The sequence below is a fragment of the Anopheles arabiensis genome, chromosome 3, assembly GCF_016920715.1.
Source record: "Anopheles arabiensis isolate DONGOLA chromosome 3, AaraD3, whole genome shotgun sequence".
Taxonomy (NCBI): Eukaryota; Metazoa; Arthropoda; class Insecta; order Diptera; family Culicidae; genus Anopheles; species Anopheles arabiensis.
The window spans coordinates 82,299,171-82,326,793 of NC_053518.1; the positions used below are offsets into that span (position 1 = coordinate 82,299,171).

At 48.7% G+C, this 27,623-nt stretch overlaps 4 protein-coding genes across 4 annotated transcripts; 3 read left to right on the forward strand and 1 right to left on the reverse strand.

The window, feature by feature from the left end:
- Window positions 1-11,676: 11,676 nt before the first annotated feature.
- Window positions 11,677-12,647, forward strand: LOC120901656 (eukaryotic translation initiation factor 3 subunit K). The gene is made up of 2 exons (XM_040309777.1): window positions 11,677-11,860; window positions 11,961-12,647. Exons 1-2 carry the CDS (start codon window positions 11,790-11,792, stop codon window positions 12,553-12,555), a joined length of 666 nt encoding a protein of 221 aa, XP_040165711.1. The 5' UTR covers window positions 11,677-11,789; the 3' UTR covers window positions 12,556-12,647.
- A 45-nt stretch (window positions 12,648-12,692) lies between these two features.
- On the reverse strand, window positions 12,693-13,502 carry LOC120901657 (54S ribosomal protein L12, mitochondrial). Its single transcript, XM_040309779.1, has one exon. The coding sequence runs from the start codon at window positions 13,366-13,368 to the stop codon at window positions 12,787-12,789; it is 582 nt and encodes a 193-aa protein (XP_040165713.1). The 5' UTR covers window positions 13,369-13,502; the 3' UTR covers window positions 12,693-12,786.
- Window positions 13,503-13,804: 302 nt separating this feature from the next.
- LOC120901655 lies at window positions 13,805-21,956 on the forward strand. Its single transcript, XM_040309776.1, has 5 exons — window positions 13,805-14,123; window positions 14,187-14,308; window positions 14,377-20,640; window positions 20,712-21,236; window positions 21,324-21,956. Exons 1-5 carry the CDS (start codon window positions 14,097-14,099, stop codon window positions 21,643-21,645), a joined length of 7,260 nt encoding a protein of 2,419 aa, XP_040165710.1. The 5' UTR covers window positions 13,805-14,096; the 3' UTR covers window positions 21,646-21,956.
- Window positions 21,957-23,376: 1,420 nt separating this feature from the next.
- On the forward strand, window positions 23,377-25,484 carry LOC120900307 (ubiquitin-like-conjugating enzyme ATG3). The gene is made up of 5 exons (XM_040307120.1): window positions 23,377-23,747; window positions 23,828-23,963; window positions 24,054-24,397; window positions 24,474-24,763; window positions 24,846-25,484. The coding sequence occupies exons 1-5, from the start codon at window positions 23,676-23,678 to the stop codon at window positions 25,006-25,008; spliced, it is 1,005 nt and encodes a 334-aa protein (XP_040163054.1). The 5' UTR covers window positions 23,377-23,675; the 3' UTR covers window positions 25,009-25,484.
- The last annotated feature ends 2,139 nt before the right edge of the window (window positions 25,485-27,623 follow it).

The following is a 27,623-nucleotide window of genomic DNA, read 5'->3' on the forward strand; positions in this document are numbered from 1 at the left end:
AGTTACGCAGCTGGACGGTAGCGCCGGCATAAACCACCCATCGATTGCTTACCACCTACCTGCCTGGGTGGACACCACCAGTACAAAGGTCGGAAAGCAGCGCAAGATGACCGCCGATGACCGGAAACGCCAGAAAAGCTGGCAAACCCGCCCCTGCAGTCCATCAGGTTGTAGCAAATGAAATCTTTTGCTCGGCAAGCGGTGTTGGAAGGAACGGAAATAGGACGCTTTATTACTATCCCCTCTGTCTCTCCCGTTGATATCCCCTTCTCCTTGTACGTATGCCATAAATAGCTCCAGCGAGCAATTTATATTTTTTCGATAATTTCTCGATTGCAGGATCGTGCTCGTACACATATTTGTGCCGCTCGTTGCACGTTCCGGTCCGAATAGACAACTGCAGGACCATCTTCCTCGGGCCGGGACGGTCAGATGAGTCAGATGCGGCGGTGTACAATAAAGGCATTACTTCGCCCGTGACTTGGCACCGGAGTGCAATCATAACCGTCAGCAGCTTGTTTGCTGCCGCTTCTTCTTTCCCGATAGTCCCCACCGTTTACCCGACCGTACGGGTGGAGCGGAGTGAGTCCCGACGTAAACAACTTACCCGCAGATCATGCTTGGGATTGGATTTATGAAACTAAAAAGCTGGATTTGCTTTCTTCTCTTCTTACTTCTCTGCTACCTCTTGCTACCTTCGGTTTCATTCCAGAGACGTCCTGGAACCGAACAAAGCGGAAAACTTTCAGCACCAACGACCCTGACCGGGATGGGAAAAGACAATATAAAATCATCGCCATCGTCGTAGTCTACTATTCCGTAATGCTCTTCACCCGTCTTCTGCTGGCTTCACACTGTGCTTGCCCCCGCGCGGTAAGTAATGGTTCTTCGTAAATCAGGTTTGTCAGTAATTGTGCAATAATGAAAGCAGAGAGGGAAGTGCTTTTTATTTCACTGTTCAATATTCATGTCCACACACTCGAGGAAAAAATAAAGTCGTGAACGAGGAAAACGTGCACAAGTGCAGACACAAAGCGTCGAAGCATAGTATACAGCGGGACAAGTTTTGAAATATCCGGTATAAACGAGATGAATAGCAGTGTTTTAATTCGATTATTGAACACCATCAAACTTTGCTTTCGCGGCTGAGTGGTGGGAAATTACACTTTAATGCAATTATTTTTCTAGTTGTAAAGTATCGCCTTAATTCCATTCACTTAAATTGCACACATAATTTATACCCAACTCTAATGGATCCTCTCTTTCTTTTACTCTGCAATCTGACAGCTGGTCGAATAGTGGCCACTAACAATACAACACAATAGTGTACGGCGCGTGTAATGTAAACATAATGTGCTGTTATAATTGCCATCACCATTATCAATTGCTGCTCTACGCCCTTCCTTCCCACCAAAACCGGCCGCCATTGTTAGCAAATGGTCGCAACGGCGTTTGCACCGTTTTCTAGTGAGGATCGATTACAACTGCTCGATAACAAGCTCAAAAGGCTTTACGCTTCTGCCAGCGATATAGATAGTGAAGTACGATTTGACATCATTATACTATTTAGCCACCCACCCACGCACAACCAGCTCCATTTATCGCAGACCGCTCTCCACATCAACCACACAAAATGCATTCCAACTGCATGCATAACAATCGATGACAAACGGGATACACACAATACAATAGAAACGTTGGCTCTAAATATCATCACCGGCACGGAATTCCCCCTCCCCTGCACAGCCAACCTTCCTCCCGGTGAAGCTAGCTTATGAGTAGATTTATAAATTAATTACTCTAATTTGTGATTATGAATTAATGTGGCCACAGACTTGTGTGGTGGTCGGTGCTGGTTTTTGGGAACGTACGTGGTGGTTAGAGTTAGCTTGTTGCTGTTTTAATCATTGTGTTCAGCTGAGGTTGGAAATACAATTGAGAAAATAATACAATTCTAATTTGTTGTAATGGTTTTGAAATTTTGAGCTGAAAAACACTGTTTTAAATGAATGGACATAGTGGACATAGCGACATCTTTTGGTAAATTCTATCCTTTAACGCAGCTAGGCTTTGATATGTCTAGCAACGTTAGTGGCTGGAAACTGTTATAAGGCTTCAACTGACTGTCAAGTGAAGCGATGTTTTATGTCAAACTTGCAAAGTCTATAATAGGAAAAAAAAACGCGAGATTTGAGTTAAAAACAATATCTCTAAAACCAAGATTCGCCGTATAACAGAGAATAAATATAAAACTAGTTTTTAGTGCGCCCTTGGTGCCAGCCTAATTAATTCACCTATGTTCTTCTTTTTTTACTTTTTTTTTTTGACGATGAGTAGAGTGCCAGTTTGTTACAGTAAGGCTTATTAGTAACAAAGAAAATGTTGTAAAATTATTGTTCCATGTTCGGATCATCATCGACATCATTAACAAGACGACATCGAAGGTATGTGAAGCGTACACTCGACTCAAACTCTAAGTAGTGTACCAAGTAACTGCTTGCCGTAGGCACAGCCCGTGATAAAGTCCAACTGGGGGGACAGTGTATTAGTTGACGGCGACAAACTCGAGGTCTTAGAAGAGTTCTGTGTCATTATTTCGGACAACAACATCAGCAGCGACATGCGGACACGCACTGTGCAGGAGAACCGCGCATACTATGGGTTTCACCCTCTCCCGAGAACCAAAACATTTCATGATCACACGAGATGTGAGATATACCGCTCATTGATTTCCTAGGTATTTGAGCGACGCATTCTCCAGACCATCTTTTGCGGTGTATTCGAGCATGTAGCGTGAAGGAAAAGGATGAACCACGAGTTTTTCGAGCTGTACAGTGAACCGAATATCCTGACAGTGGTATAGGCTGGCCGAATGCGATGGCTGGGGCATGTCATGAGGATGCCGGACGCATGCTCCGTCCAAGAAGGTGTTTGACAATGCCCCCCAGTACAGCATAAGGCTCAGGGGAGTTCATAGCTTAATCAGGTCTTGGAACTTGTCGAAGATTGGGTCTCTACATGGATGGGAGGCTGCAACCATCCGAGCATCGACGATATGCTCTATTGTGAGCAGACCAACAAGAGAAAAGGAGAGAGAAAGAGAGTAAGAGAGATATAGAATTAAGAAAGACACTAGAACATCAAATTTGTAAAGCAGCTACTTGATAATATAGGGTTTTCCCCAATTTGTAGATTAGTCCCTGTAGTTTTTTGGTCCAGTCTCACGATTTATTCATCGTTTCCCACAAATTTTTGATCCGTTCCCACGATTTATTGATATCGTTCGATTGGACATCCAAACCAATCAACTGAAAAATTCTGAGAAACGCCCAAAAAATCTTGGGAACACATCAACAAAATATGAAATTCAATCAAAAATTTGCTGGAACCAACCAAAAACCTTGAAAAACCCAGTAAGGAAATAACTTTGATTAAGGTGTAATTACAAACAAGTTTTAAACATGCACATCGTATAAACTTCTTCAAGCAAACTGCTGGGAAACATCCTTTCAAAGAGCAACCAATATTAGTAGAACTCTTGACAGTACTAAACAGTCAACTTAAACTGTTTTGTCAGCTGTTTGACATTTCCCCATAGTCAGAAACGAAAAACACGTGTACATATGGAAACATATGAATATCATCAAACAGCATCCGCTACCTTGTTTTGACAATTAGCAGCAAAATATGACATTCAAATCAAAACAGGAGCAAAATAATTAATACCGCAACCCCGACCGTTCCCTTCGCTCCATCCAGAGAGACAAACGTCGTGCTGCATTCCCCCAGGGGGGAGTGAAGGAGGGGCGATGGCCGGATGTGTGTATGAGTATGATGCAAAATTACGCAAATGCTTTAAATTAAGTCAATGCAACCGAAACTAATGCAATGCAATTGGCAGCGCACAAATTACCATTCGCTTACGGTCGGCTGTAATTAATGCTAGTACCGCATCCAACGGGGTGCGGTGCAATCAAACAGATTCACACATCCTGGCAATAATGGCGACCCGGGAATGGAGCTACAATTTTGCTTAGCTAAGGCCCAATCGTCTCTCCCACACGCAGGCTCATATCGCGTTAATGATGTCCACCCATCACAAATTCTACTGGCGCCGGTTTGGCTGCCGTATTAACTATTTGCCTTGCATCGTGTTTTTGATTCACCAACTGCTGTGTGCTTAACTGCCCCTTTGCCACACGATTCACCAGCAAGCGGTGGCGTGAATCAAGCGCGTTTCGAAAATATTTCACAAAATGCACCTTTGTCGAGGCCGCGCAGCAAACGAAATTATTTTGCGCTAAATAATTACCATACATTCCATTGCCCATCCCAACGACTCCAATCGAAACGACAGTGCAGGAGACAGGCGCAGGCTGGGCGGTGGATGCGTATGCATCTATTAATTGGTGAAACATATTTCGCGAGCACACGCAACAAATGATATGGGACCACTGCCACCAGCGGTTGCACGCGAGGTTTTTGACTTTGAGTCGATAACATCAAAGCGTTTTGTCGTAATGTTGCTGCTCTGCCACTGGCTGTCTGTTACGGAGTGAGTGTGCATTCATGTGTACGCACACACCAGAGAAAACAGGGCAGGATAAAAGGACGCATTTTTCTGGCTGCATTTGATGGAATGTGCGTGCTGCAGTGGAATGCGTGTCCGTGCTACATTCAATGATTACTGCACTTTTGGCCAGGCAAGCTTTACACCCACCTGACTGCTGAGCTTATTATCAGATGGTTCAATTCGTAGTGATCACTACAATACGTTTCAATGAAGCTTCCACTGACAGAGGACCGATTTGTTTCTTCAAAATGGATGAAACTTGTGAGTAATGTCTATCATTTTCATCATCAATACGAACTAAAGGGCCAAGCTCAGTCTGAATAGGATGTCAGTGAATGAAATAAAATAGAGTGAGCTTTTTATAGTATTAGATTTTTGAATAAAGCTTTGGTACTAGGATATATCTAGCTTTGGTGCACTGAGCTATCGACGGTCACATTTAGAATTAGATTAGTTCAATTCATGCGTTATATACTTAAACTTACTTACATTTATGGAGGTTGCATTCACCACGTGCTTTCCGTATTCGATGAGTACATGGAAGGACCCTCTGGAGGGTTTTGAGGCAGTTTTGTTTAGCGTCCTAGTTAACCTAGTTAACCCGTAGGGTTGGAACATGTCCATGTACCATAGCTTGGATGTATGATGGCACATGCTACCACCATTCGGTTGAATGGCTCTCCCTAACCTGTATTATCCCTCAGCGCCCCTTCGGATCTTAATACATTCTGTAAGTAGTAAGTAAGGAGATTGTACAACTAAATTGTACACAGGACATCCAGCTTATTAGGTAGTTGTACAAAGGTGGATACAATAATCCAATAACGTTCGTATAGCGAACCACATGAGAACACTGTTATAAAGAAGAGTCACAGTGCGATTAAAACCGAACATAAGATCTGGACGGAAAGGGCGGTCCCGTGGCACAGTCGGCAACTTGTACGACTTAATGACAAGCCCGTTATGGGTTCAAGCCTAGAACAAACCGCCCCCGGAATTGTCTCTTATATCTGACTGCGTGGTTCTGAATAAGTATCAAAAGCATGTTAAGACCCCAGCATTTCTATGTGGGGGAAGTTGCACCAAGTAAAAGAAGAAGATCTCTGGACAAAGTCTATAAAGAAGACTGTGGCTGATACCTGGCAGCATACTTTACTGCACGGTTTCAAAGGATAGGACATTCAAAAATGAAAAGGCCTAATAAACTGTGTCGCAACTGTGCCATGTAACTGCTTCCAGTAACTGCTGTATACAAAATAGAGTTTCATTAGTTTTTAATTGACTGAAATTGGCAATAAAGCATTTACATGATACTGATGCTATATTTCGGTAATAAGATTAATCTATGTAAGAATTAGGATTGTTTACTCGTGTGTTTAAAACTTCTCTCTTTTGAAATACTCTCGCAAAACTATAACGAACTATTTCTCCCCTACATCTCACGCTATCCATCCCACTGCTCTGTGTGTGTACTGTGCCGCTAGCACACATCGTTAAGCAACCACGTGTATACCACTTGTTGCGCTCAATTCAATCGCAACGTGATAGTACGTAATCGTTCCCCCGGACCGTTTTATCGATGCACTTCCCCAGTGCCAAAGCTTTCGGAAACTTTTTTTTGCTTCCCGCATCTAGTGTGTTCCATCCCAATTAGCAAACATCCATCAACCGGAAAGGCAACTAATTTATGCCAGCTGCCTCACGCCTTATGGATTGGAGTGGACTTTGCCAAATGGTCAAACGGTATCACGGAGGGGAAAGTACTGACCAGCTACAGCCCCCGGGATGCCCATAGCAATTGCAACTCAGCTTCACCTCACTCAGCTTCGATGTGCATTGTGGTGTTTGTGAATCTCGATTACGTATGTGTGTCGGCTTGAGCTAAAAGTGATGCCTCGGTAGACTTTCTCTCATCCTTTCGACCCTCTACCAATTCCATCAGGAAACAACGGGAGGCACCTTCAAGTCTAATAGTGATGTAAAGCTGCTCTTCCCAGCTCCCTCGCAGGGATCGTTACGAAAGGTATACAATCCAATTTTCTGTTTGGCAAAACTTTCCCAAAGCCCTAATAGAAGCGATAGTGACGATAGCCACGAATGTAGGATGGTGAGAGTTTAACGGATGACCACGTTTTAGAAGTTTCCGTATGGATTTTCTCACAGACGACCCCTGTTTCACAACCGGTGGCTTCGAGCTTTCCTCCTAATGGAAGGATCCTGTTGAGCGCTCAAACTGAAAGCAAGCTAAAGGGTGGGGGGGGGAGGTTATTAATACGCTCTCCATATGGTAAAACCACTTGACGAAAGTTACATCCCAGCAGGGCGAAGGTGGTCCCAGCCAGCAAGCTCTGTGGACTAGTGTAAATCGATCACAAAGATGCCACTTCCGGCATATTGCACCTATCTAGAGAAGAAGAGGGAGTTTAGAAAACGAAGGCTTTTGTGGAATAGTTTTAGTCAATTAACTTCTGAGTGTGTGGGTGATGTGGTGTCATCTAAGCTTTAAGATCGAAAGCTCCCGCTAGTGGTTGTGTATATGGATCGAAAATAATAAAAAAAAACCTCTCACATACTGTGCATGACATTTTCACCGGCAAACCTGAAGTGTCTCTGGATGACGACTAATCCAATAAACTCGAATATCGCCATAGTAATGGAGTAGTTTTTTCTACTGTCGTATAGCAGAAATGGCTGAATTACTTCGACATGCACAGGAACTCTTCAAATGCTGGAAAGTTTCGATAATTTCTCAACTTTTTTTGGCCATGAAACTTTCCCATGGAATTTGGAGCTCAATTTTGCCTGAAAACCTGACAACATGCCAAATACATGTAACGATCCCAGGATACTCCGGAGGGGTGGTTGAGGTGTTTGCTAAAATTAATACAGAACTGAAACTAAACCACACATCCTTAAAGCGTTTTTATCCCTGGCATCACTTTCCCGCTCTTTGAAGGTGATTCATTCTTTCTAGGTAGTTCCTAATAATATTTAAAGCCATCACACTAGTGGTGGGAGCTCGGAATCGGACCTACCCGATTCCGATTCTGTGTTCGGAATCAATTCCGGAGCCGATTCCGATTCCGGAGCCGATTCCGATTCCGGAGCCGATTCAGATTCCGGAGCCGATTCCGATTCCGGAGCCGATTCCGGAGTCGATTCCGGAGTCGATTCCGGAGCCGATTCCCGAGCCGATTTCGGAGCCGATTCCGGAGCCGATTCCGGAGCCAAATCCGGAGCCGATTCCGGTGTTGACTCCGGAGCAAAATTAGTCCGGGAATCTCCATGAGAATGGATCTTTTACAAGTAAATTTGGATTTTTGCGGTTATCAATACGTAGTATGATTGGACCCAAACGCCTTTTTTATGGCAATGGCGAAACTGACTCCGTTTGGTAGTCGATTCTAATTTATGAGCCATTTCCGATTCGAGAGCCGACTTCGAATCCGGAACCGATTCCTGAGTCAATTCCGGAACCGATTCCGATTCCGGAGCCGATTCCGGAATCAATTCTGGAGCCGATTCCGGAGTCGATTCCGATTCCGGAGCCAATTCCGGAATCGATTCTGGAGCCGATTCCGGACCTACAATCCGGAATTGATTCCAGTAAACTTCGGAGCTAGCCGTAATCGATTCCGACGAAAACTTCATTTTTCCCATCACTAATGTGAACGTGTGTGATGTAGTGATGGGAAAAATGGATTTTTGCAGTTTCCGCAATTGGTTCCGGAATCGAAGTCGGCCTCGGAATCGGAATCAGCTCCGGAATCAGAATCGGTTTCGGAATCGGGTCCGGATTCGAAATTGGTTTTGAAATCAAAGTCAGTTTCGGCATCTCCATAAGAATAGCCGTTTGCGACCAATGATGCTACTACACATTGATAACCACAACGAATCCAAATTTACTTGTAAACTATCCATCCTCATGGAGACTCCCGGCTTGTTTTCGCTTCTGAAAAGTCTTATTTCTGATTTTGATTCTCAAGAACTGATTCTTATTTCGGAGCAAATTCCATTTCTGGAGTTAATTCTGATTCCATTTCTGGAGCAAATTGCGATTCCTAGGTCGATTCCGATACCGAAGCCGATTCTGATTCCGGAGACAATTTTGAATCTGATTCCGGATTCGAAGTTGACTCAGGAAGCGGCTCCGAAATTGATTCTAAACACGGAATCGAAGCACTCACCAGTTCGCATACCCCAACATAGCCTTACAGTTTTCCTAAACTTCCTGATATCGAGATGTGTTTAGCTCTCTAACGTAGAAAAAAACATCTAACTTCCTGAGAGCATTGAAACCGATGAAAAATGTACGTATTAAGCTAAATACACCGGTGGCATCCAACCTTTTTATGACAACAATATCCAACACTGACGACGAAGATGATGATGATCATGGTGGTGGTGATACTGTAAAACAAAAGTTTTTAGAGCACCCAAGTCGATAAACACCGAAACCAGCGCTCCATCCGGTGCTGCATGTCTGCCCTTACCGATAAGTTGTCCCCACAAGCCCACTGTCTTCTGGATGTTCACCCCGTAGGACATTAGCTTGAAAGCTTTACCACCGTCAGTGTTCAATGTACACACCGAAGCTCTGTTGCATATCAAGCTGACTTACCAGGGTATCACTTTACGGCTTCGATACATATATTGCTATACCATAGTATCGTTACAACATCGAGCGCTCTCCCTCCCCCCCTCCTCCCCCATTACCGGTAAGCGTTCCGGCTGGCCAGGGGGCTGCAATAGAGTACGGGATTAAAAGTTTTACGCATAAGCTCTCCGGATCGGAGCGTCCAAAAACGTGTATGAGTGTTTGCGAAATTGCTGCCTTCCTTGGGGCAGACTGTCGGTGTTGGAATTGAAGCAATGTATGGAAAATCAGGCACAAGTTCATTAACAACCTTTAAAAAAAGCTGGAGTACATAACTTGATGGGATGTGAATACAGAAGCAACCGTTCTACATACGTGAAGAAAACTAATTCGGACGTGGATTATCGTAGCATCGTGGATAATGTAAATTGTTTTCTGATTGTTCGTCTCGGATTAGGCATCATGATTAAGCTGAAACGATACAGATTAAGGCAATATTTGGTAAAGTTTTGTACCTAATTATTGTCGACGCATCTGTACGAATTAGGTTCTATCGGACGAACCGCCCCCCGTGAAAATCAATCATTTTGACCTATTAGCCTGTCCAATCATGAGTTAGGTTTAGGTTGTACTTGTTGTATGTTTCTCCCCCGTATGCACCACGCATCCACGTTGGTTTGTAAATAAAGCGAATAATTATTTGCACACCACATTATGAACACCCACTTTACGCCGGAACACGGTAGCTTACTATCCATAAATGCTAATTAGATTTACATCCGGCTCGCTTATCATTATCAAATGGATCAATCAGCATTGTAGCTGCGCTGGTGGAAGCTTACTGATTGACTGGAATTAGGTTGCCACACTGCATTAGGAATAACCGAAGGATTTAGAAAACCGAATCCACTCAATCTGTTCATGTTTGCTTCCTGTTTATTTATTATTTTATGCGGCCAATCAAATTTCACTTGCTAAGCTGTTATTATCCTGGATGTGTTCTAAATTATGTGTGCGTTGAGCATGTAGCATTATATCTGCGGATAAACAAGAAATGGGATCGGAAAGTTATTTCAGTCAGTACTTTTGGTAGATGAGTGCATACGCTTTGGGAACAAATCCCAGCTTTGAATTCGATGTTTTTATTTTATGTGGAAAACATTTTCATCGAACATGGTATGTTTATGTTTACTCCTTCCTTTTCCTTAGATCCAGAATTATCTCATCTCTACATGTTGTGGGCAGCCGTGCCGACCTCCTTGGACTTGAGCCGTGGCAGTTGAGATGCCACCGGTCAACGTCCAGGAGGACGACAGTTTATCACGCACACTGTCGCACACACTAAGCGTGCGAGACTTACATTGCTGTCCTTTTCTGGCAATGTGTTTCCATGTGCCACAAATCCACTAAACGACCACTAAACGGGTTCTAAACGACTCAAGCTCTCTACCTTAACGGAATATAAAAAGATTTCGTTTAGCAGACGGTGAACGACTCATGCATTCTAAATATAGAAAAAAGCTGATGGCGCCACCTGTTGGTGGCAAAGCTAGCCAGGGTAGCTTTCTTCGATTTGAGAGCTTTCACCTTCCCTCTGCACTGTTGTATGGTTTCGCATTGAAGTTATGCATCGCTAAAACTAGAACGGCGATAAGATTGTTTAATTACTAAACCCCAATGTAAACCACCCAGCACTGAAGCAAATTAGGTTTGAGTGATGGTCGTTGGTGTTGATACCCATGTCCATACGACCAATCCCATAGGTTTTTGCTCGGAAAGTTAGAAGGCTATAGAGGTAATGACTAGATGAAGCTTGCGCGAAGCACATTGCAAGAAAAGGACAGCAATATAATGATGAATTATAATACGCCATCTATTGAGCAAAACCAGTGAAGCTATAGAGCTTTCATTTTTTCTATGGATATTTTATTTTCCAGTCATTTAAGCTTAATCTGTGGCGACCATCGATCATTACTCAAATCTCACTTGCTTTTGTAAAAATGGAGCACATTGGTGTTTAGTATTTGAACAATCGTATCGTCGTTCTAGTTCTAGCGATGCATAACTTCAATTTGGTTGTCAATGTCAATGTCAATATGGTTACAACAATACAGAGGAAGGGAGAAAGCTCTCAAAGCGAGGAAAGCGCTCCACAGGTTGTATATCCCACCAACAGATGACGCCACTAGGTTTTTTTTTTGCTATTTTTAGAATGCATGAGTCGTTCACTGTCTGCTAAACGAAGTATTTCTATATTCCTTTTAGATTGAGAGCTTGAGTCGTTTAGAAACCGTTTAACGGTCGTTTAGTGGATTTGTGGCACTTGGGTATCCCTCATTCTTGGCATCAAGTGTGAAACCCTGTATAAAGACCCCTTGAAAATAGCTTATTAATTTTAAAACCGCCTATTTAAGTTCGTTCAAAGTTTGTCCCCTGGGTATATGCTTTGAGAAATTGTTTCGTTAAAAAAATGCCCTTCGTTCATTCGCCGCTTCGTCAACTCGACCTGTCAAACGGAAACGTCAGCCTCTCGCGTTGTGTTTCACTCGCCGTCCGGTTGTGGCAAAACTATTCGTCAGCTATTTTCCAGCGAAAAACGCATCAATTCCAGCCGCAAACATGGTGCATTACGTGAAAATGGAGGACGGCAAGGTGATGCCGATCCAGGAAATGCTGAAAAGCATCGAACGGTAGGTGCTGGGCGAAAACGCTCCGCGAACCCTAACCTTGCAACTGTGCCCAAGTTGTTTACGTTGCTTCTGCCCCCCGCTTCCCCGCGTGCCTTTGCAGATACAATCCGGAACATCTGAAAGTGATCGAAGCGTACGTCGAGGAGCAGGCCCGGGAAAACCAGTACGATCTGGAGGCTAACCTGGCCTGCCTGAAGCTGTACCAGTTCAATCCGCACCTGCTCAACCTGGACATTACGTACATCATCCTGCTGAAGGCGCTCACCAACTTCCCGCACACCGACTTCGTGCTGTGCAAGTGTTTGCTGCTGCCCGCCCAGATGAACGACGAAACGGTGAAGGAAATCATCTACCTGGCGGACATACTGGAAAAGTGTGACTTTTCGCTGTTCTGGTCGCGGCTCGCCAAGCACCCGGAGAACTATCAGAAGATCAGTGGCTTCCACGATTCGATCCGCAAGTTCGTGTGTCACGTCGTCGGCATCACGTTCCAGACGATCGAGCGCGGCTACCTGATGCAGCTGCTGGGCAACGTGGAGGAGAAGGTGCTGCTGTCCTGGCTGAAGCGGTACGGCTGGAAGGAGGAGGGCGGACTGGTCACGATCGCCACCCAGGAGGACAACATCAAGACGAAGCACATTACCGAGAAGATCGAGTTCGACAATCTGGCACCGCTAATGGCCAACTGCCTCTAAGCGTTGATGGGAAGATGGGCGAAAGTGTAAGCCAGCTCTCGGGTGAATGAGAAATAAATTACAAACACGGTGGTACCACACTTCTACACGTACAACTGGTGAAGCTCTTCCTTGCCCAGCATTTTGAAAAGAAACCATTCCGTTGGTAGATTGTGTTCGTTTATTTAATCCTACTTCAACTAAACAGCTTAAATGCTAAATAAAAGCGCGATTGTTGCCCCCTTCCCTCCACTACTCAATCTCGATTACCGCTCCCACCTTCGTGAACGCTTCCTTTAGCTTTTCCGCCTCCTCCTTCGGTATGTCCTCCTTCACGACGGTCGGCGCACTCTCGACGAACTTCTTCGCCTGCACCAGATTCATGCCCTCGAGCAGGTTCTTCACCTCCTTGATCAGGGCCACCTTCTGCTTCTCGTCGAACTTGACCAGCTTCACCTTGAACGTCGTCTTCACCACCTTCGGGGCGGCTTCCTCCTCGTCGGCCGCTGCCGCCGCCCCCGGTGCCGGGCCGCCCGCGAACGCACCGAACCCGGCCGGCATCATGGCGGTGTCGGGCAGGTTCAGCTTGCGTTTCAGCAGCGCACTCAGCTCGGACACCTCCAGCAGGTTCAGCGTGGCGATGCTGTCGACGATGGCCGCGAGCTTCGGATCGGCCGGCTTGTCCGTTCCCTCCGGCACCGGTATCGTGAGCTTTGCCGATGATCCTCCGGCCGACGCAGCCGCGGCTTCCGCCTGCCGCACGACGCCGGTCGTGATGGGGCGCGTGAACGGACCGACGCGGGCTAGCTGGCACACCGTCCTTAGGGCAATCATTTTGGCGTTCGGTTGTGGCGGGATTGTGGAATCTGCGAGACGGAAAGTAACAAAACCTTGCTTGCCCAATTTTTCTCACCACACAGCATGCGGCAACACGGCTGGTTCGTGTGTTGTGACAGCTGTGACGTAACAGCGGTATAGTGCTGCCAGTGCGATTTTAACGAAGGATTGTTTCGCTACCGGTTCGGGGAATTTCGACCGCATTTTATTTATTTTTAATCGAATCACTCAAAATTTGCTTTGTTAGAATATATACTACTTTTAAGAAGATAAATAAATTTATTTTATATTGAAACAATGAATTTACGCGATAAAAACATTTTGGAAACACATTTTCGTTATGCGTCCGCTGTCAAACGAACGAAATGCAACCGTTTCGAACCGGTTGAAATTCAAAGCAAACTGCAACTGTCAAACACCGCAACGGATTTCCACAGCGCGTTTGTTGTTTGCTGCGCCATCCCAACAGCCAAGGGGACGCAATTTTTAGCTTGTTTCAGTGTAAATAATACGAATAAAACTATTTCGCGGCACAGCGGCGGCTGTAAACAGTGAACAGACAAAGCATTCCTGTGTGAAAGCAGTTCAAATTAATATCGTAAAACAAGCTTCGGTTGGGGGTTTCCCAGGCTTCCTTGCTTTGATGACGCTCGCCCAACTTGGCGTCTGTTGATATCGTTGTTGACGGTACCAGTCCAGCCCTGCAAAGGAACCACAAGCACAGCATGAGCTCGAAAGGGAAGCGATCGTCCGTAAGTGTGAAAATCGGTGAAATCAAGAGGGGAAATAATAAACATAAAATGTTTGTGTTGCAGATCCTGAAGAAACAGCACTCCGTGCCCGATTCCGTGGGGCGTAATGATCCGAAAGCTTCGTCATCCGCCACCGGTTACAAAAGCCTTAGAAAAATAGAATTTAACCGTAAAAAATCAGTCAAGTAGGCAATCGAAAAGCAGTGTTATCGAATAATTGTGGTGGCCTAATTTACTTTTATTTTTTTTTAAGGGAATTTATTGTCGGTGAAGATGTGGATACGATCTGGGGCAATTCGTACGAGGTGTCCACCGATGCCACACCTTCCAGTGGGCTCGAGGACGCTACACTAGGCAACAACAGTACCTGCCGCGACGAGCAGAACAAGGAAAACCGATCCACAAATCAGCTCCCCTCGGTGGACGACTCGTTGCGGGGCGGTACGATCAACACCACCAACACGAGCTGGGACCTGTCGATCACGCTGGCCGATGACGAGCGGCGAAAGCTGCGCAGTGACACGTCGGCCGTATTTTCGCAAAGCCTCAACACCACGGAGCGGCTGCTGGTGGAACCGTTCCCTGTGCCCCAGCAGCAGCCTCCCATCACCAGCAAGGTTAAGCTAAAACTGAACGGTCTGTCGGTCGATGAGGGTGAGGTGCAGGCGATGGACATTAGCCCGATCAAGCCGGGCATGAACCCCTCACCCACCAAATCCCCCCGCAAGATGATCTACACCTTCCCAAAGCAGGCCATGTTTGTGGAAATTAACGACGTGCCACCGGGTGGAGCGAAACGGTCCACCGTCCAGTCGGATGAGCAGAAAACACCGATCCAACCAGCCTGGCGCACCGGGGGGTCATCATTTGGCAAGGGGGCGGACCAAACGACACTGCGCGGTACCTCGTCGTACTGCGCGTCCGAAACGTGGAACTCCCATCCGCACGCCCTGTACCAGGGACTGCTGGGGCAAACGCGCGCGAGCGGTGAGCTGCTGGCGAACGTTAGCTCCGACGTGGACACGACGATTGCGCTCACGAACGCCATGACGCAGGTGCTGCAGTCCTGCTCGAACGAATCGATCCAGAAAGCCACCAACATGGAGCTGGACGAGTCGACCACGACGCTGCCCTCGAACGCGCTCGCCCGTGCCCGGCCCTCGTTTTTGCCCTCCCAGCAACGCCCGGCGGAGGAAGAGGACGAGTCACCGGAAGCAGTAGTACGAACGCCACCGAACGGCAGACAGGACGGGGTGTGGGAGGAGACCAAATCGGCCGACCTCTCTTCGCCGGTGGAAGGTCACGTGCAGCGGGCGAGCTTGTCGCTGGAAAATATTTCCATCCTAGCCGAACCAAAGCAACCAGAGGATCGAACGAAGCAGCAGGATCGGTTAACGCAGCAACCGGATGTGGACAAATCTTCTTGTTCTACGGGGGAACCAAACGGCAACGGATTAATGATCGATTTTGGACTGTCCTCGTTAAGTCTGAAGCTGGGACCAAGCTCACCGGAGATGCCGGTTGTTACCAAGCCACGGATTTTACGCCCCACGCTACCCGCCAGCTTGCTGGAAAGCGCCACCAAGCAGAGCGAGCCTGCCAAATCGGATGCTGCCGATGGGCACGATCGTAGTCGCTCGATAAAGCACACGCCCAGGATGATGTTGAGCCGCCAGAAAACGGTGGTCGATGAGGAAGAAGCAAGTGTTGCGATTGGAACGAAATCACTTGTATCTTTGGATATCTCAACCGCCAGCGGGCATGCCAGCAAATCTTCTTTTGCGCCGACCCTCTCCCGAAGGACCGTTGGCATGGAGGAGTCACCAAAGCAAGCCTATCGGGCAACCGTTTTCCACTCAAACGATATTGTTATCGATCGGGTGGAGGGGGTGAAAGGAGCCGACCGAGCAACGATCGTGTGCGATGAGAAGATGGAGCTAACTGGCAGCAGACACACCCACGCCGGTCGTCCCACGCTCTACGACCCGCAACCGATAGTGGAAGAACCGGCACCACCCAAGCACCCGTCGACGGTTGAGCGAATGAAACGGGGCACTGTCCACAGTGCGGTTGTGATCGATGAGTCCGACTGCTCGCCCCACTCGCCGCAGACAGCGCTGGCAAACTATCGGCGCACCGTTTACCCGCTGGACGGCATGAAGGAGGAGGAGAACGACACGGCAATTGTACCTCGGTCGAGCAGCAAGCTTACCCGTAAAACGATCACGCCCAACGACGACATGGTGCTGGACGTGTGTGCTACACCGAACGGGAGGTCGGGCGCAGACGCTTCCATTTCGTGCATCGTTTACGGGCGCAACGTGGACGAGCTGTCGATACAGGCGATCAGCAGGAGCAACGCGGTCGGTGTGCAGTTTGCACGCGCCACAACCTTCCAATCGCAGCTGTGCGAAGAATCGTCTTCGGTGCAGATTGTGCGCGAGCGGCCAACGCTGATGCAGGTGGAAAATATGGCGCTCGAAGATGGGGGTGCTCGGGTCCCGCGGCAACAACGATTGACGACGCACGTGCTGCACGCGATGGAAGAGGATGATTCGGTCGATGTTCCTCGGGAGAAGGAAAGCGATCGTGTGCCGTCCACCAAGGCGCGGAAAAGCAACTTTAATGCGGAAGGAATGGAGCTTACTTTGGTGGAGGAAACGAACGAAAACGCACACCAGGAGGAGAAGGTGGAAGAACGATTTACAACACACCACGACGCGGAGGAGGCGGTAGTAATGGATGAAAGTGTCGTGGAAGAGAACGTGCAACCTTACGAACGTTATCCTCAGCCCCACGGTGAAGAAAGAAAGGCAGACACTGTTCGACAGCAGTCACGAATTCCACGACTGACCACACACGCGCGGGAGGATATGGAGGGCATAATGCAGCGCACAGAGGAACCGGTGCGAGTGAAACCGAGACACTCCACCTACGAGCGCGAAGATATGGACGTTACAAAGCTCGATTGTGATGCCGCCATACCCGATCGCGAGACGATCGTGCAAGGCTTGCAGGTGGAAGCGGATAAAGAGTCCGTCTTAGCAACGGAATTGAAACTCCTGCCAAAAACACGACTCTCCATCTACGAGCAGGAAGATATGAACGCTACCAACATTTGCGAAGACGACCCACCCGTTGAATCTTCTCACACCGTGCCGCAGAGCATCATGGTGCCGTCCCTCGAGCCAACCGACGGCAACAGTTTTCGGATGGATCTAACTGACCCGGAAAGTCACGTTGAACCGGAATTGCATTATAAATTGCGACCAAGCACCTACCAGAAGGAACCGATGGATGTGACGCACGTGGCGGCATGCCAATCAAATTTGGACAGCGAGCAGCAGCAGCAGCACCAGCATGATGTTACTAACTACAACACGTTTCTGGAGCGCTACGAAATGTCGCACGACACCGGGCACGGTAGTTCGGTCGTGCCACAGCGCACCGAACACTTCCCGGAGAGTCAGTTCAATTGTACCCGGCTGTCGAAAGCGTACGAGCAACAGGAAGAGGTGCAACCGATGCGGTCGAGAGCGTCCAGCTACCACGCGGAAGCAATGGATGAAACACACATTGGTGGGCAGGAGAAAATGCCGATGTCACCCGCTGCCGAAGTTAAACCGAACAACGCTCCACGGCAATCGACGTACCACGCCGAAGCAATGGACAGTACACAGCTGGCGCAAAGGGCGGGCGGTAAATCGTCATTTGGCTGGCGCAGCTCCAATCTGCAAAGTATCGCGAGACAGAGTGCAGCAGCAGCGATCGATATGGAGGGCATTTCCGTGCTGGAAAGTGACGAAACCGATCCGAGACTGTCGTGTGAACCTTCCGCACGTGGTACAATCTTCTTCAGCGCTCCAGCGGTGATGGAGGATGATCGGACGAGTGCGATGCACCAACTGCCAACGCCGCTGGAAGAGCAACCGAAAGGGCGTACGAACAACAACCGTTTTTCGATCTATGATGCTGCAGCGATGGTTGAGGAAACGGTACCGATGAACCATTTAAAATTGCGGCAGGCGCAGAAACCGTCGCTGGATGGGCAGGAACGCGGTGGAACGCAGCGCAAGAGCAACGACTGTATGGACGAAACGATCGTACCGGAAAACATTCGCGTGGAACGCAATGTAAGGTACACGCGGCAGTCGTTTGCCCGGCTGGGCGGCAGCATCGAATCATTCTCGCCGTACCTGTGTCCAGCGCAACCAATTCCGACGAGCGAGCTGTACCGTCCGTCCACTCACGCACCGGCGGAAGAAGCGATGGAGCTAACGGCCGCGGTGGTGTCGAGGCCAAACAACCTTGTAGGGGACGGTAAGCGCAATCGACAGACGATCCATCAAGCTGCCAGCATGGATTTGACGCTGGTCGGCAGGGAGACTCCACCCACTATGACCAGACCGGTAGCTGCCACCGATCGGCGAACGATTTACCATGCCGGAGCAATGGAAGAAACTCCACCGCACGGTGGGAAAGGGGAAATAGTTCCACAAACAGTTTCGACAGCAACACCGCAAGCCAAAACAGTCCCTGCGGTGGAACAAAAACAGCGCCGAAAACCACGCCAAACCATTCTAATTCCTCAGGATATGGACGTGGAGGACGAGCAGGACAGCAAGGAAGAGAAGGAAGAGATTAAACGGAAGGAGGAACAACAACCCTCCTTCGCCCTCTCGATGCTTCCCCGCGAAACGACCGAAGACTATGTGCCACGGTCTGCCTCCCTGCTGCCGAGACGTGCCTTCGTTCAGCCGCCATTCGTCGACGACTGTCCGGAGTTTGCGAAACCGAACGCCCCAGAACAGACGGACCTGTACCACCGCAAACACCTGTCGCACGTGATGGCCAGAAAAACGGACATTGCGAGCGCGCACGAGCTGAGCGACATCTCCATGTCCACCTCGGCGATGCGACCGGAGCTGCCGTGCATTGGCAACATAACGGCCATGATGAGTATGCGCGAAATTACCGAACCCTTGCCGCCGGCATCCTTCCAAGAGCACAGCAACTCGGTGTCCGTTATCTGTCGTGCGGCAAGTCAGCAGGCGCCGGTCGTGCAGGGCAGCGAACAGGAGGACGATGAACCTGTAGGCTTACAGACGCTCGCCTTTGTACCGACGCGACCGAACGGCGCTAGTGACGATGAGTTTTACGATGCCGAGGATGAGCCGGTGGAGGATCAGCCGGTGGATCCACTTTCGCTGACCCGGTCCACCCGCCACCTGACGATGAAGTTTGTCGATGTGGATCAGCTGGAGCAAACGAACGCATACGACGCCGGTGGGAAGGTGTCGATGTCTGTGCCCTCGATCACTAGCAGCAAGCGGCTACACTCGCAGGTGCTCTGTTCGCCGATCGTTGAACGGCGGCCGTCGCCTGCTGGTGACGATTGCGATCCGCTGCAGATGACGCACGTTCGGCAAACGCTGACCACCGCCGCTAGCAATCAAACGCCGAACGGACCGATCAAGAAACGGGCCCGTACGTCCTGCACTGTTGCCAGTCAAATGCTCACAGAGAAAGAGGAAGCAGCAGCACCGGAACCGGAAACGTCGGAAATCGAGCAAGTGTACGTGAAGGAGGAGCGACAGTCGGTAGCAATCGATAACTGCGCCGCTCGCTCCTCCCAGACGCTCATACACGATCCGTCCGTGTTCGTGCTGGAGGAGGAAAACTTGCTGGACGACGAATCGGACATAGCGTGTGCGTCGATGGCGGAAGAAACGCAACCGGAACCGGAAGCTTCTTCTACCGCACCACCAACGTCCGTGTCATCGTGCCCGCGGTTGAGCAGGATCGCGGAACTGTCGTATTACAAAGATTTTGCGAACCTAACGCTCGAAAATCTGGACTCTTGGGAGGGCGGCACCGAAACGCCAACACCGCCGAACGGGGAGCAGCAGCAGCAGCAGCAGCAGCACGAGGACGATCTCGTTGCGGAATGTATTTCCGTTAGTGATGAGGATTCGCTCATCGTAACACCGCCGAAGGTGCCGCTTGCGGCGCGAAAAGCGCAAACGGGGATGCTGCTGGAGCATATGCTGCTACCGAATGGAGGGGGTCCGGAGGGCGAACTGCTCGAATCGACGATCGCGAGCGAGATCATGTACCAGATACGGCAGCAGCGCCCGGTCGTGGAGCATCCGTGCTGCGGCATGCCGACGGAATGCATCTGCCCGTTGCGGCGGGAGGTGAAGCGGCGCCAGGAAGCGTCCGATCTGGTGTGGAACCGGTGGTGCACGCAGCTGGCGGCGATCAGGAAACGTACGGCGGCGAGTGCGGGTTCGCCGGCGGCTGAGGATGAGGAGCGGCCGAAATCGTTTGCGGAGCAAATCGAGGAGCTTGACTGGCAGCTGCAGCGTGGCCAGTTCGACGAGCGGTTTCTGTTCGTGAAGGGGGGTGATGAGCTGTGGGAGGAGGATGTGTCGAGGAGGAGGAGCCGGACTGCGATCCCTAGCGGCCACTACCCGGAGACGCCAAGCATTGCGTTGTTGGCGGACAATTTAAGAAGGTGCGAGAGAGCGGAATGGATTTTGGAAGGATTTTTGTAATAATTTGTCTTTTTTATCAATTTTCTTCCAGCTTCCTTGCCGAGCAGTTGTACGCAGTAGATGACGGGCCACCGACTGGTGCTTCCTTGCCGGCCGTGCCCCGCATCACGCAGCTGATCGCGAACAAACTAGCCACCGACTGCGACACCCGCTGGACGCTGGACTGTTCGGAGGAGGATGCCGGCGTGCTGCAGTTCCGGCACCGGACCCTGCGCAGCTTCGTCCTGTGCGTTCAGCTGCAGCCACCGCGCGGTAAAGCCGCTGCTGCCACCCTCCAAACTGCGGGCATTCAGGAGAACTGGCGCCTCGAGCGGATACAGGTGCGCGAATGTCAGCAGGAGTACGTCCACTCGCCGAAGCTGCTGCTGGCGCACATCGAGTTTATGCGGCTGGTGGAAGAGACGACCGAGCAGACGCTTCGCTCCACCTACCGGACGGTGGGCGATCTGATGGGTCTGTGGCACCGGTTTAACGAGCAGCTGGAGCGTGTCTTCGAGGTCGTTAACCGGCTGCTCACGATCATGCGCAACAACGATGCGGTGCTGCACTACGATGCGTAAGTGTTGCCATTCCATTCTGTGTTTGCTTTTGTAAATCCAATTCATTCATTTGTTCATATTGGTTTCTACACTTCTCTTCACAGACAAATGGAGCGGTTCTGTCTGAAGAAGTGCTTCCATCGCACCGGGGACGACGGTCTAATCGAAGCGAACGTGCTGCTGGTGCACTTCAACTGGATTGGATGCATCGGTGCGCCGAGCGTTAGCTTCCGCTGGCCGATGGCCGACCTGCCGCACAAACTGTTGCCCGCTGGTCACGCCCAGCCGCAGCACGGCGCGGCATCCTCATCCACCTCGTCCGGCTGGAACCTCCCGAAAGGTGTGTTCGTCGGGACGGATCACAAGGCGGGCCTCATGTTTCTCGAGTGTTTGCTGTGGAACGTAACGAAGCAGTACGAATCATAGCAGTAGCGCAATGACGATGGTGTAGTCCCTCTTCTTTTTTTTAAACTTCGCAAGGATCGTCGTAGATAGAATCATGTATCGGACTGCAATTTAGAGCGTAGAGCAAAGAGATATAGTGTAGTGTTTCGGTTTAAAGCGTTTTGGACGTATAATTTTACTAAACTAAATTATCCACTATTAAGCTACAGTGTGGTCGGTCGCGTACGTGTTGTTTTCGGCCATATTTTAGGGTACACCAGAATTGTCTTCTCTTGATGGGAGTGTTTGAGAGAAGTTGTCAAATACAATGTTATAACAGTGTTCGAGTGAAAGCATTTTGTTTTTTTTTTTTTTAATGTAATGTGAGGAGAAATACGTTAGATCGCGGCTTCAATGCCCACCAAAACATAATTAATTAAGTTGATGGATATTATTTAAAATTTGCATAGTTATTTATGGTATTATTACACCAAAAATGATTAGAAAACGAGATTCATCAAATTGTTACTGAGGTGTAGTATAGCGAATCTCGATGCCTTGTGATTGGAATCTCGGCATCATCTACCCCATATACAAGACGGGAGACAAGGTTGGACTGCAACAACTACAGGGGTATTACGGTGTTGTATACCGCCTACAAAATATTCTCCCTGATCCTTCAGAATCGACCTGAAAAATCAACAACTGATCAAATATTCACCATGCGGCAGATCTTGGAGAAGATAGCAGAATACGCGATACGTGCCATCTCTTCATTGACTATGTAGCAGAAGCCTACCAAGGTATCGAGCAGACGGCAGAGGATCTCGGATTGCAGATAAACGAGGCCAAACTGATGGTGGCAACATCAGTGGCCCTATTAACAACAAATCCAAACTTACGTAGGCTTGACGTACAGATAGGTGAACGTTCTTTTGAAGTCGTCCCAGAATTCACCTCTCTCTGCTCAAAGGTCATCAACGACTCCATCGCGGTAGCTGAGTTGCGCGCAAGGATGCTGGCAGCCAACCGGTCATTCTGCAGCCTGAGAAATCAGTTGACCTCAAAGAACCTGTCGCGACGGAGCACCTATATAGTACCGGTACTCACATACGCCTCTGAGACATGGACAGTGTCCAAATCTGACGAAACCATTTTAACCGCGTTCGAGAGGAAGATGCTCTGCAGGATTCTTGGAAGTGTGGAAGGACAATGAAGGAGCCGCTATAATGACGAGCTATACGAGATGTACGACGACCTCACTGTCATGCAGCGTATCAAGCTCGCCAGGCTATGGTGGGCTGGACATGTGGTACGCCTAGAAACGGACGACCCAGTCCCACTAAAGTCTTTTTAGCCCATTCACAAGGACAGAGGAGACTTGGTAGGCCCAAATTGAGGTGGCAAGATGGCGTGGAGTAATTATACCGACAACTATTGTTTCTTGGTGCCTGTTCCTGTTACAAACATATTTAAGTACTGGAATTAGCCCTTTCATGATGTATCCTAATCCTAGTTTTTGTCCTGTAACTGTCCCCAAACTCATTTTGTTCTCACGCATTGATCTTAAAGTTGAACCTCAGTATGACCACTGCGCCATCAGAAATAAGGATAAAAAAGATAAAACTGAAGTAGGAAATATTACAACGATGTAAATGGGATGTAAATTTTGAATTTCCAGCAACAATAAAAAAAAGATAAGCACAGCTACCAACGGCTGCAAACGTCACGCGCTTCGCCTTCTGTTTTGACGTCTCATCGTGGTACGGATTTTGACGTTTGTGACGAACGCACACACAACACAAGAAGAGAAAGCAAGTGGTAGGAAACAATCGAGAGCGCACGAAGGTTTTTAAAGACAAAAAAGCAATAGACATTTTGTAACGTGAATAAAACTCCGTGCAAACGAACACCGAGCAGACCGAGACCTTTTGCTTGTACCCCGCTGGTGAGGTGCCTGGCTAGCAGGTTCTGGTTCTCGCTTGTCCTACGGTGAGACGACAGCACGGTCTGTTTACTCATTTTTCCTTTGTGATACTCCACTCTCGATCGATCGAAGTCGCGCGACGAGGATGCAGAATGTCCTGAATTCCGTCAAGGGCACGGCGCTCGGTGTGGCCGAATATTTAACGCCCGTCCTGAAGGTATTTGTTTTGAGGCACGCGTCCATGGGGAGGTTTCTAATTCTCTTTGTTCTCTCCCTCAACGTCTCCACGTACCACAGGAGTCCAAGTTTCGCGAGACGGGTGTGCTTACGCCGGAAGAGTTCATTGCCGCCGGGGACCATCTGACCCACCACTGTCCGACCTGGTCCTGGGCGGTGGGCGATGAGAGCAAAATCAAGCCTTATCTGCCGAAGGGTAATTGTGTTTCGTCGTTGCTGGATTGTTTTTGTGCCTTCTATTTACGTTCTATCTTTCGCTTTGGGTGGGTTATACATTATCTCGCAGATAAACAGTTTCTGATTACGCGCAACGTACCGTGCCGACGGCGCTGCAAACAGATCGAGTTCGTCGGGGAGGAAAATCTGGTGGAGGAGAACGATCCGGACGGTGGGTGGGTGGAGACGCACCACTACAATCCGGATGAGGCGGGCAGCTCCGGGCTGGAGGATAAGGTGTGCGAGATGAAGCTGGACAGCTCGCGGATCGAGGACGAACCGGCGGCCGATATGGACGATCCGCGCAACCTGGAGGACGGAGATGGTGATGGAGGGCAGGATGATGATGAGGACGGTGCGGCGATCGATATGGATGAGTTCGAGGAAAGCGGTTTGCTAGAAATGGTCGATCCGGTAAGAATTGGGAAGGGGTGTTTCAGTTTTTTTTACCAAACATGTTTATGTGTAACCTTTTCTATTTTTTTTGCAGTCAAATGCACTACTTCCGGCACCGAACGAGAAGCCGAAACCGACGGTCGCTGCGTCCGAGACGGAGGGCGACTCGGTCGTACGCACTCGGACCTACGATCTGCACATCACCTACGACAAATACTACCAAACGCCCCGGCTGTGGGTGATCGGGTACGATGAAAACCGCAAGCTGCTAAGCGTGGAGCAGATGTACGATGACGTCAGCCAGGATCATGCGAAGAAAACGGTCACCATGGAAACGCATCCGCATCTGCCCGGACCCAACATGGCGTCGGTGCATCCGTGCAAGTGAGTGTACATTTCCTTTTAGTGCGTCTATATACCCATTGGTTGTAACTTTTGATGTTAATGTATCGTCTTTTTATTGTAGACACGCGGACATTATGAAGAAAATCATCCAAACGGTGGAGGAAGGGGGCGGCGAGCTGGGCGTGCACATGTATCTCATCATCTTTCTGAAGTTCGTCCAAACCGTCATACCGACGATCGAGTACGATTTTACGCAAAACTTTAACATTACCAACCACAAATAAGGCGCGGTGTGGTATGTGGTGCTACCGCCGAGCCAGACGCCCCAGACCCCGTGGAGCAGCAGCAAGCAGACACAAAGCCTAGCCTACGATTAGTGGTCGCTTAAAAGCAGCAAAAAAAAAAATGCTCTGTGCGTGATGATGTTAATCGGCTCTCGGAAGGCTTACCGGAAGGCATCATGTACCTTTTGTGTTTAAATTTCCCTTTTTTTGTTATCCTTATTGTTCATTTCGTCCATTTGCGCCATGTTTCAACTTTTCAGTTGCCTGTGTGTTTAGTTGTGGCGTATTGTACTTTTTTTTTATAGTTGAGTCCTCCCCAAATGAAATACCCAAATGATATTTAAATACTCCACCATTGCACTACCCAGCGCACCTGGTGTTGTGTGGAGCTTTCAGAGTAAAGACTAAGATGGTTTAACATGATGCAGGCGTGATATATATATAAATGTGTATAGAGGCGGAGCAGCTTAACGGGAGGCTCTAGACGTTGTTTGAAGTGATTGAGAAAGTAGTTTTTAAAATTTGGAGCATCTTGTAGATCGTCTTACAAGGTTGGATTACGCTCGAATTATTAAGTGCATTGTTCTGCATCCTTTCCATGTTGCTTTCCACTTTAAGATAACACACAATAAGTGATCTCAATATTTTTGTTTCTTCTAGGAACTTCTCGTGACTCTTAAGTTTACCAATCTCAGTGTCAGAGTGCAGATATCGCTTAAAGGCGGATATCTTCAGTTTTCAAAAACAATCACTTAAAAAGCATCGATGTGTTGTGCTGAGCGGAGCAACTGCGGGATGTCTTTATTTGTGGGAATTTCTGGAAATTTCTATATTCTAGAGAAGTTTGAAGATTTTGGAGCATTATCTGAGGTACTGAAGGCGTGTCTACCTGGCTGATACCATTCTAATTACATAATTATGATCAATTCCTTAGCTTTGAGGATGATATTGACATCATTGTGTTACTTCCGAAAAGACATACGATGATCAAGGTGACAAAGATTCGAGAGGCAGTGCATTAGCCCTAGGAATGGCTTGGCACGATCGTTACTTCATACTATCACATCACTGCAACGAGAGCTGAAGATCTGCAACTGTTTCGAAGAATTGTAGGTACTCCTTGTTCAATGAACTTCTTAAATCCAGAAGACTTTGAAGAAGATACTCAATGTAGGATACATCTACATCTTCCGAGTGATCCTCAGAACACCGATACGTCTCACGGGAAGATCTCGGATGTTGCGATCAAATCGAGAGATTGCCGAGCTGCTTGGTGGATCGCAGAGGCTGACTTATATCTTCGGACGGATTTCATGTCTTCTTTACACGCTTCACGTGAGTTTTACAGCTTGCTGGTAGACCCTTGATTTGCCAATTTGACCTCCAAATGCTTCATTAGTAGAGCTAAATTCCAAAAACAGCTCCTCACACGGGAACTACTCTGATCACACAGTGCATGCCTGGGAGCACAGCAGCCGCGTGAAAGATCACGCCGAAAGCAAGGCAGGCGACGACCGGCCGCGTGGTGATGATGCTTCAAAGTGTTGCTGGGCCCGTCGGTCGCCACCGCTCATACTCTGCACCCGTGGGACGGTTGTGTGTTGTGGCGTACAGATCGAGAGAACTGCTGCCTGGCTCGAGAGTCCGAGAATATTAGCCCTCGCCGGCACCTCGCTGCGCTGTGGGCGGCGGGAGCGCCACAAGAAAAGAGCAGATGTTGGTTTTTGGCTTCCCGCGCGCGGCTTCGACACACGACGGGCGCGAGAAATTATTCGTACCTCCGAGCAATGACGGAGCATATGGGGTGTGGATGCCGGTGAGGTGCAAAAAAAAAAAACGGGAACAGGGCGGAGCACAATAGAGAGACAGCCAGAGAGAAGAGAGTCGGAGCGAGAGGAGGCTGCCTCTGCTGCTGTGGCCCGCACACACTCTTCAAAAGGATCGCACAGGAAGAGGGCCTCAGCGCGAGACTCAACGCGAACAGAAACGAAAACAAACAGAGAAGCAGCAGCAGCGGCAGTCAGCGACAACAACAAAGTCGCTTTTTTCTCGTGCAGCTGGAGAAATTAGAGAAAAGCGATTGCACGGCGAGAAGGAGCATATCTCCTTGCCATGAAAGAAGAGTGTTGCTAAGATGTAATAAAATATTTACGTCGGCATTGCGGTGCAATTTAACATAACCACAACATTCCATGTACGCCATTTGTCATTTGGCTTGGTCTTGTTGTCAACGCACGCACATACACACACACAGGCATAGAAACAACCCCATTTTTTCCTCATTTTACCGTTCAGTTTTTGACAGTCAGTCGATAGAGGTGCGTTGTGCAGCCACTGCCGTGGACAGTTTTCCCCGCTTTTCCCACCCGTCCCCTGGCTGGCTAGTGCGACGTGGAAAGGCATCAAAGAGTTTCTTTCCCTGTGCCTGCGGAACAACAAGAGCTCATCTCGCTGCCGCAATCTGTAGAGCTCGAAAAAGAAACGGGAGTAGAAGAGCGCAAGTGAGAGCGGAAGGCGCGGTGAGAAGGCGTGAGTTTTTTTTTGCTGGGCAATGGGTTTGAAAGGTAGAGAAAAAAACAAGAGGGAAGACGAAGGGGTAGTGAGAAAGGGTTCTT

Excerpts from the sequence above, each read along its gene's own strand:
- LOC120901655 (XM_040309776.1), top strand. The coding sequence starts at position 14,097 with ATGAGCTCGAAAGGGAAGCGATCGTCC. Across the intron at positions 14,124-14,186 it reads CGAAAGGGAAGCGATCGTCC|ATCCTGAAGAAACAGCACTC; the intron begins GTAAGTGTGAAA and ends TTTGTGTTGCAG. Across the intron at positions 20,641-20,711 it reads TTGGCGGACAATTTAAGAAG|CTTCCTTGCCGAGCAGTTGT; the intron begins GTGCGAGAGAGC and ends ATTTTCTTCCAG.
- LOC120900307 (XM_040307120.1), top strand. The coding sequence starts at position 23,676 with ATGCAGAATGTCCTGAATTCCGTCAAGGGCACGGCGCTCGGTGTGGCC. Across the intron at positions 23,748-23,827 it reads ATTTAACGCCCGTCCTGAAG|GAGTCCAAGTTTCGCGAGAC; the intron begins GTATTTGTTTTG and ends CACGTACCACAG. Across the intron at positions 23,964-24,053 it reads CAAGCCTTATCTGCCGAAGG|ATAAACAGTTTCTGATTACG; the intron begins GTAATTGTGTTT and ends ATTATCTCGCAG.
- LOC120901657 (XM_040309779.1), bottom strand. The coding sequence starts at position 13,368 with ATGATTGCCCTAAGGACGGTGTGCCAGCTAGCCCGCGTCGGTCCGTTC.
- LOC120901656 (XM_040309777.1), top strand. The coding sequence starts at position 11,790 with ATGGTGCATTACGTGAAAATGGAGGACGGCAAGGTGATGCCGATCCAG. Across the intron at positions 11,861-11,960 it reads ATGCTGAAAAGCATCGAACG|ATACAATCCGGAACATCTGA; the intron begins GTAGGTGCTGGG and ends GTGCCTTTGCAG.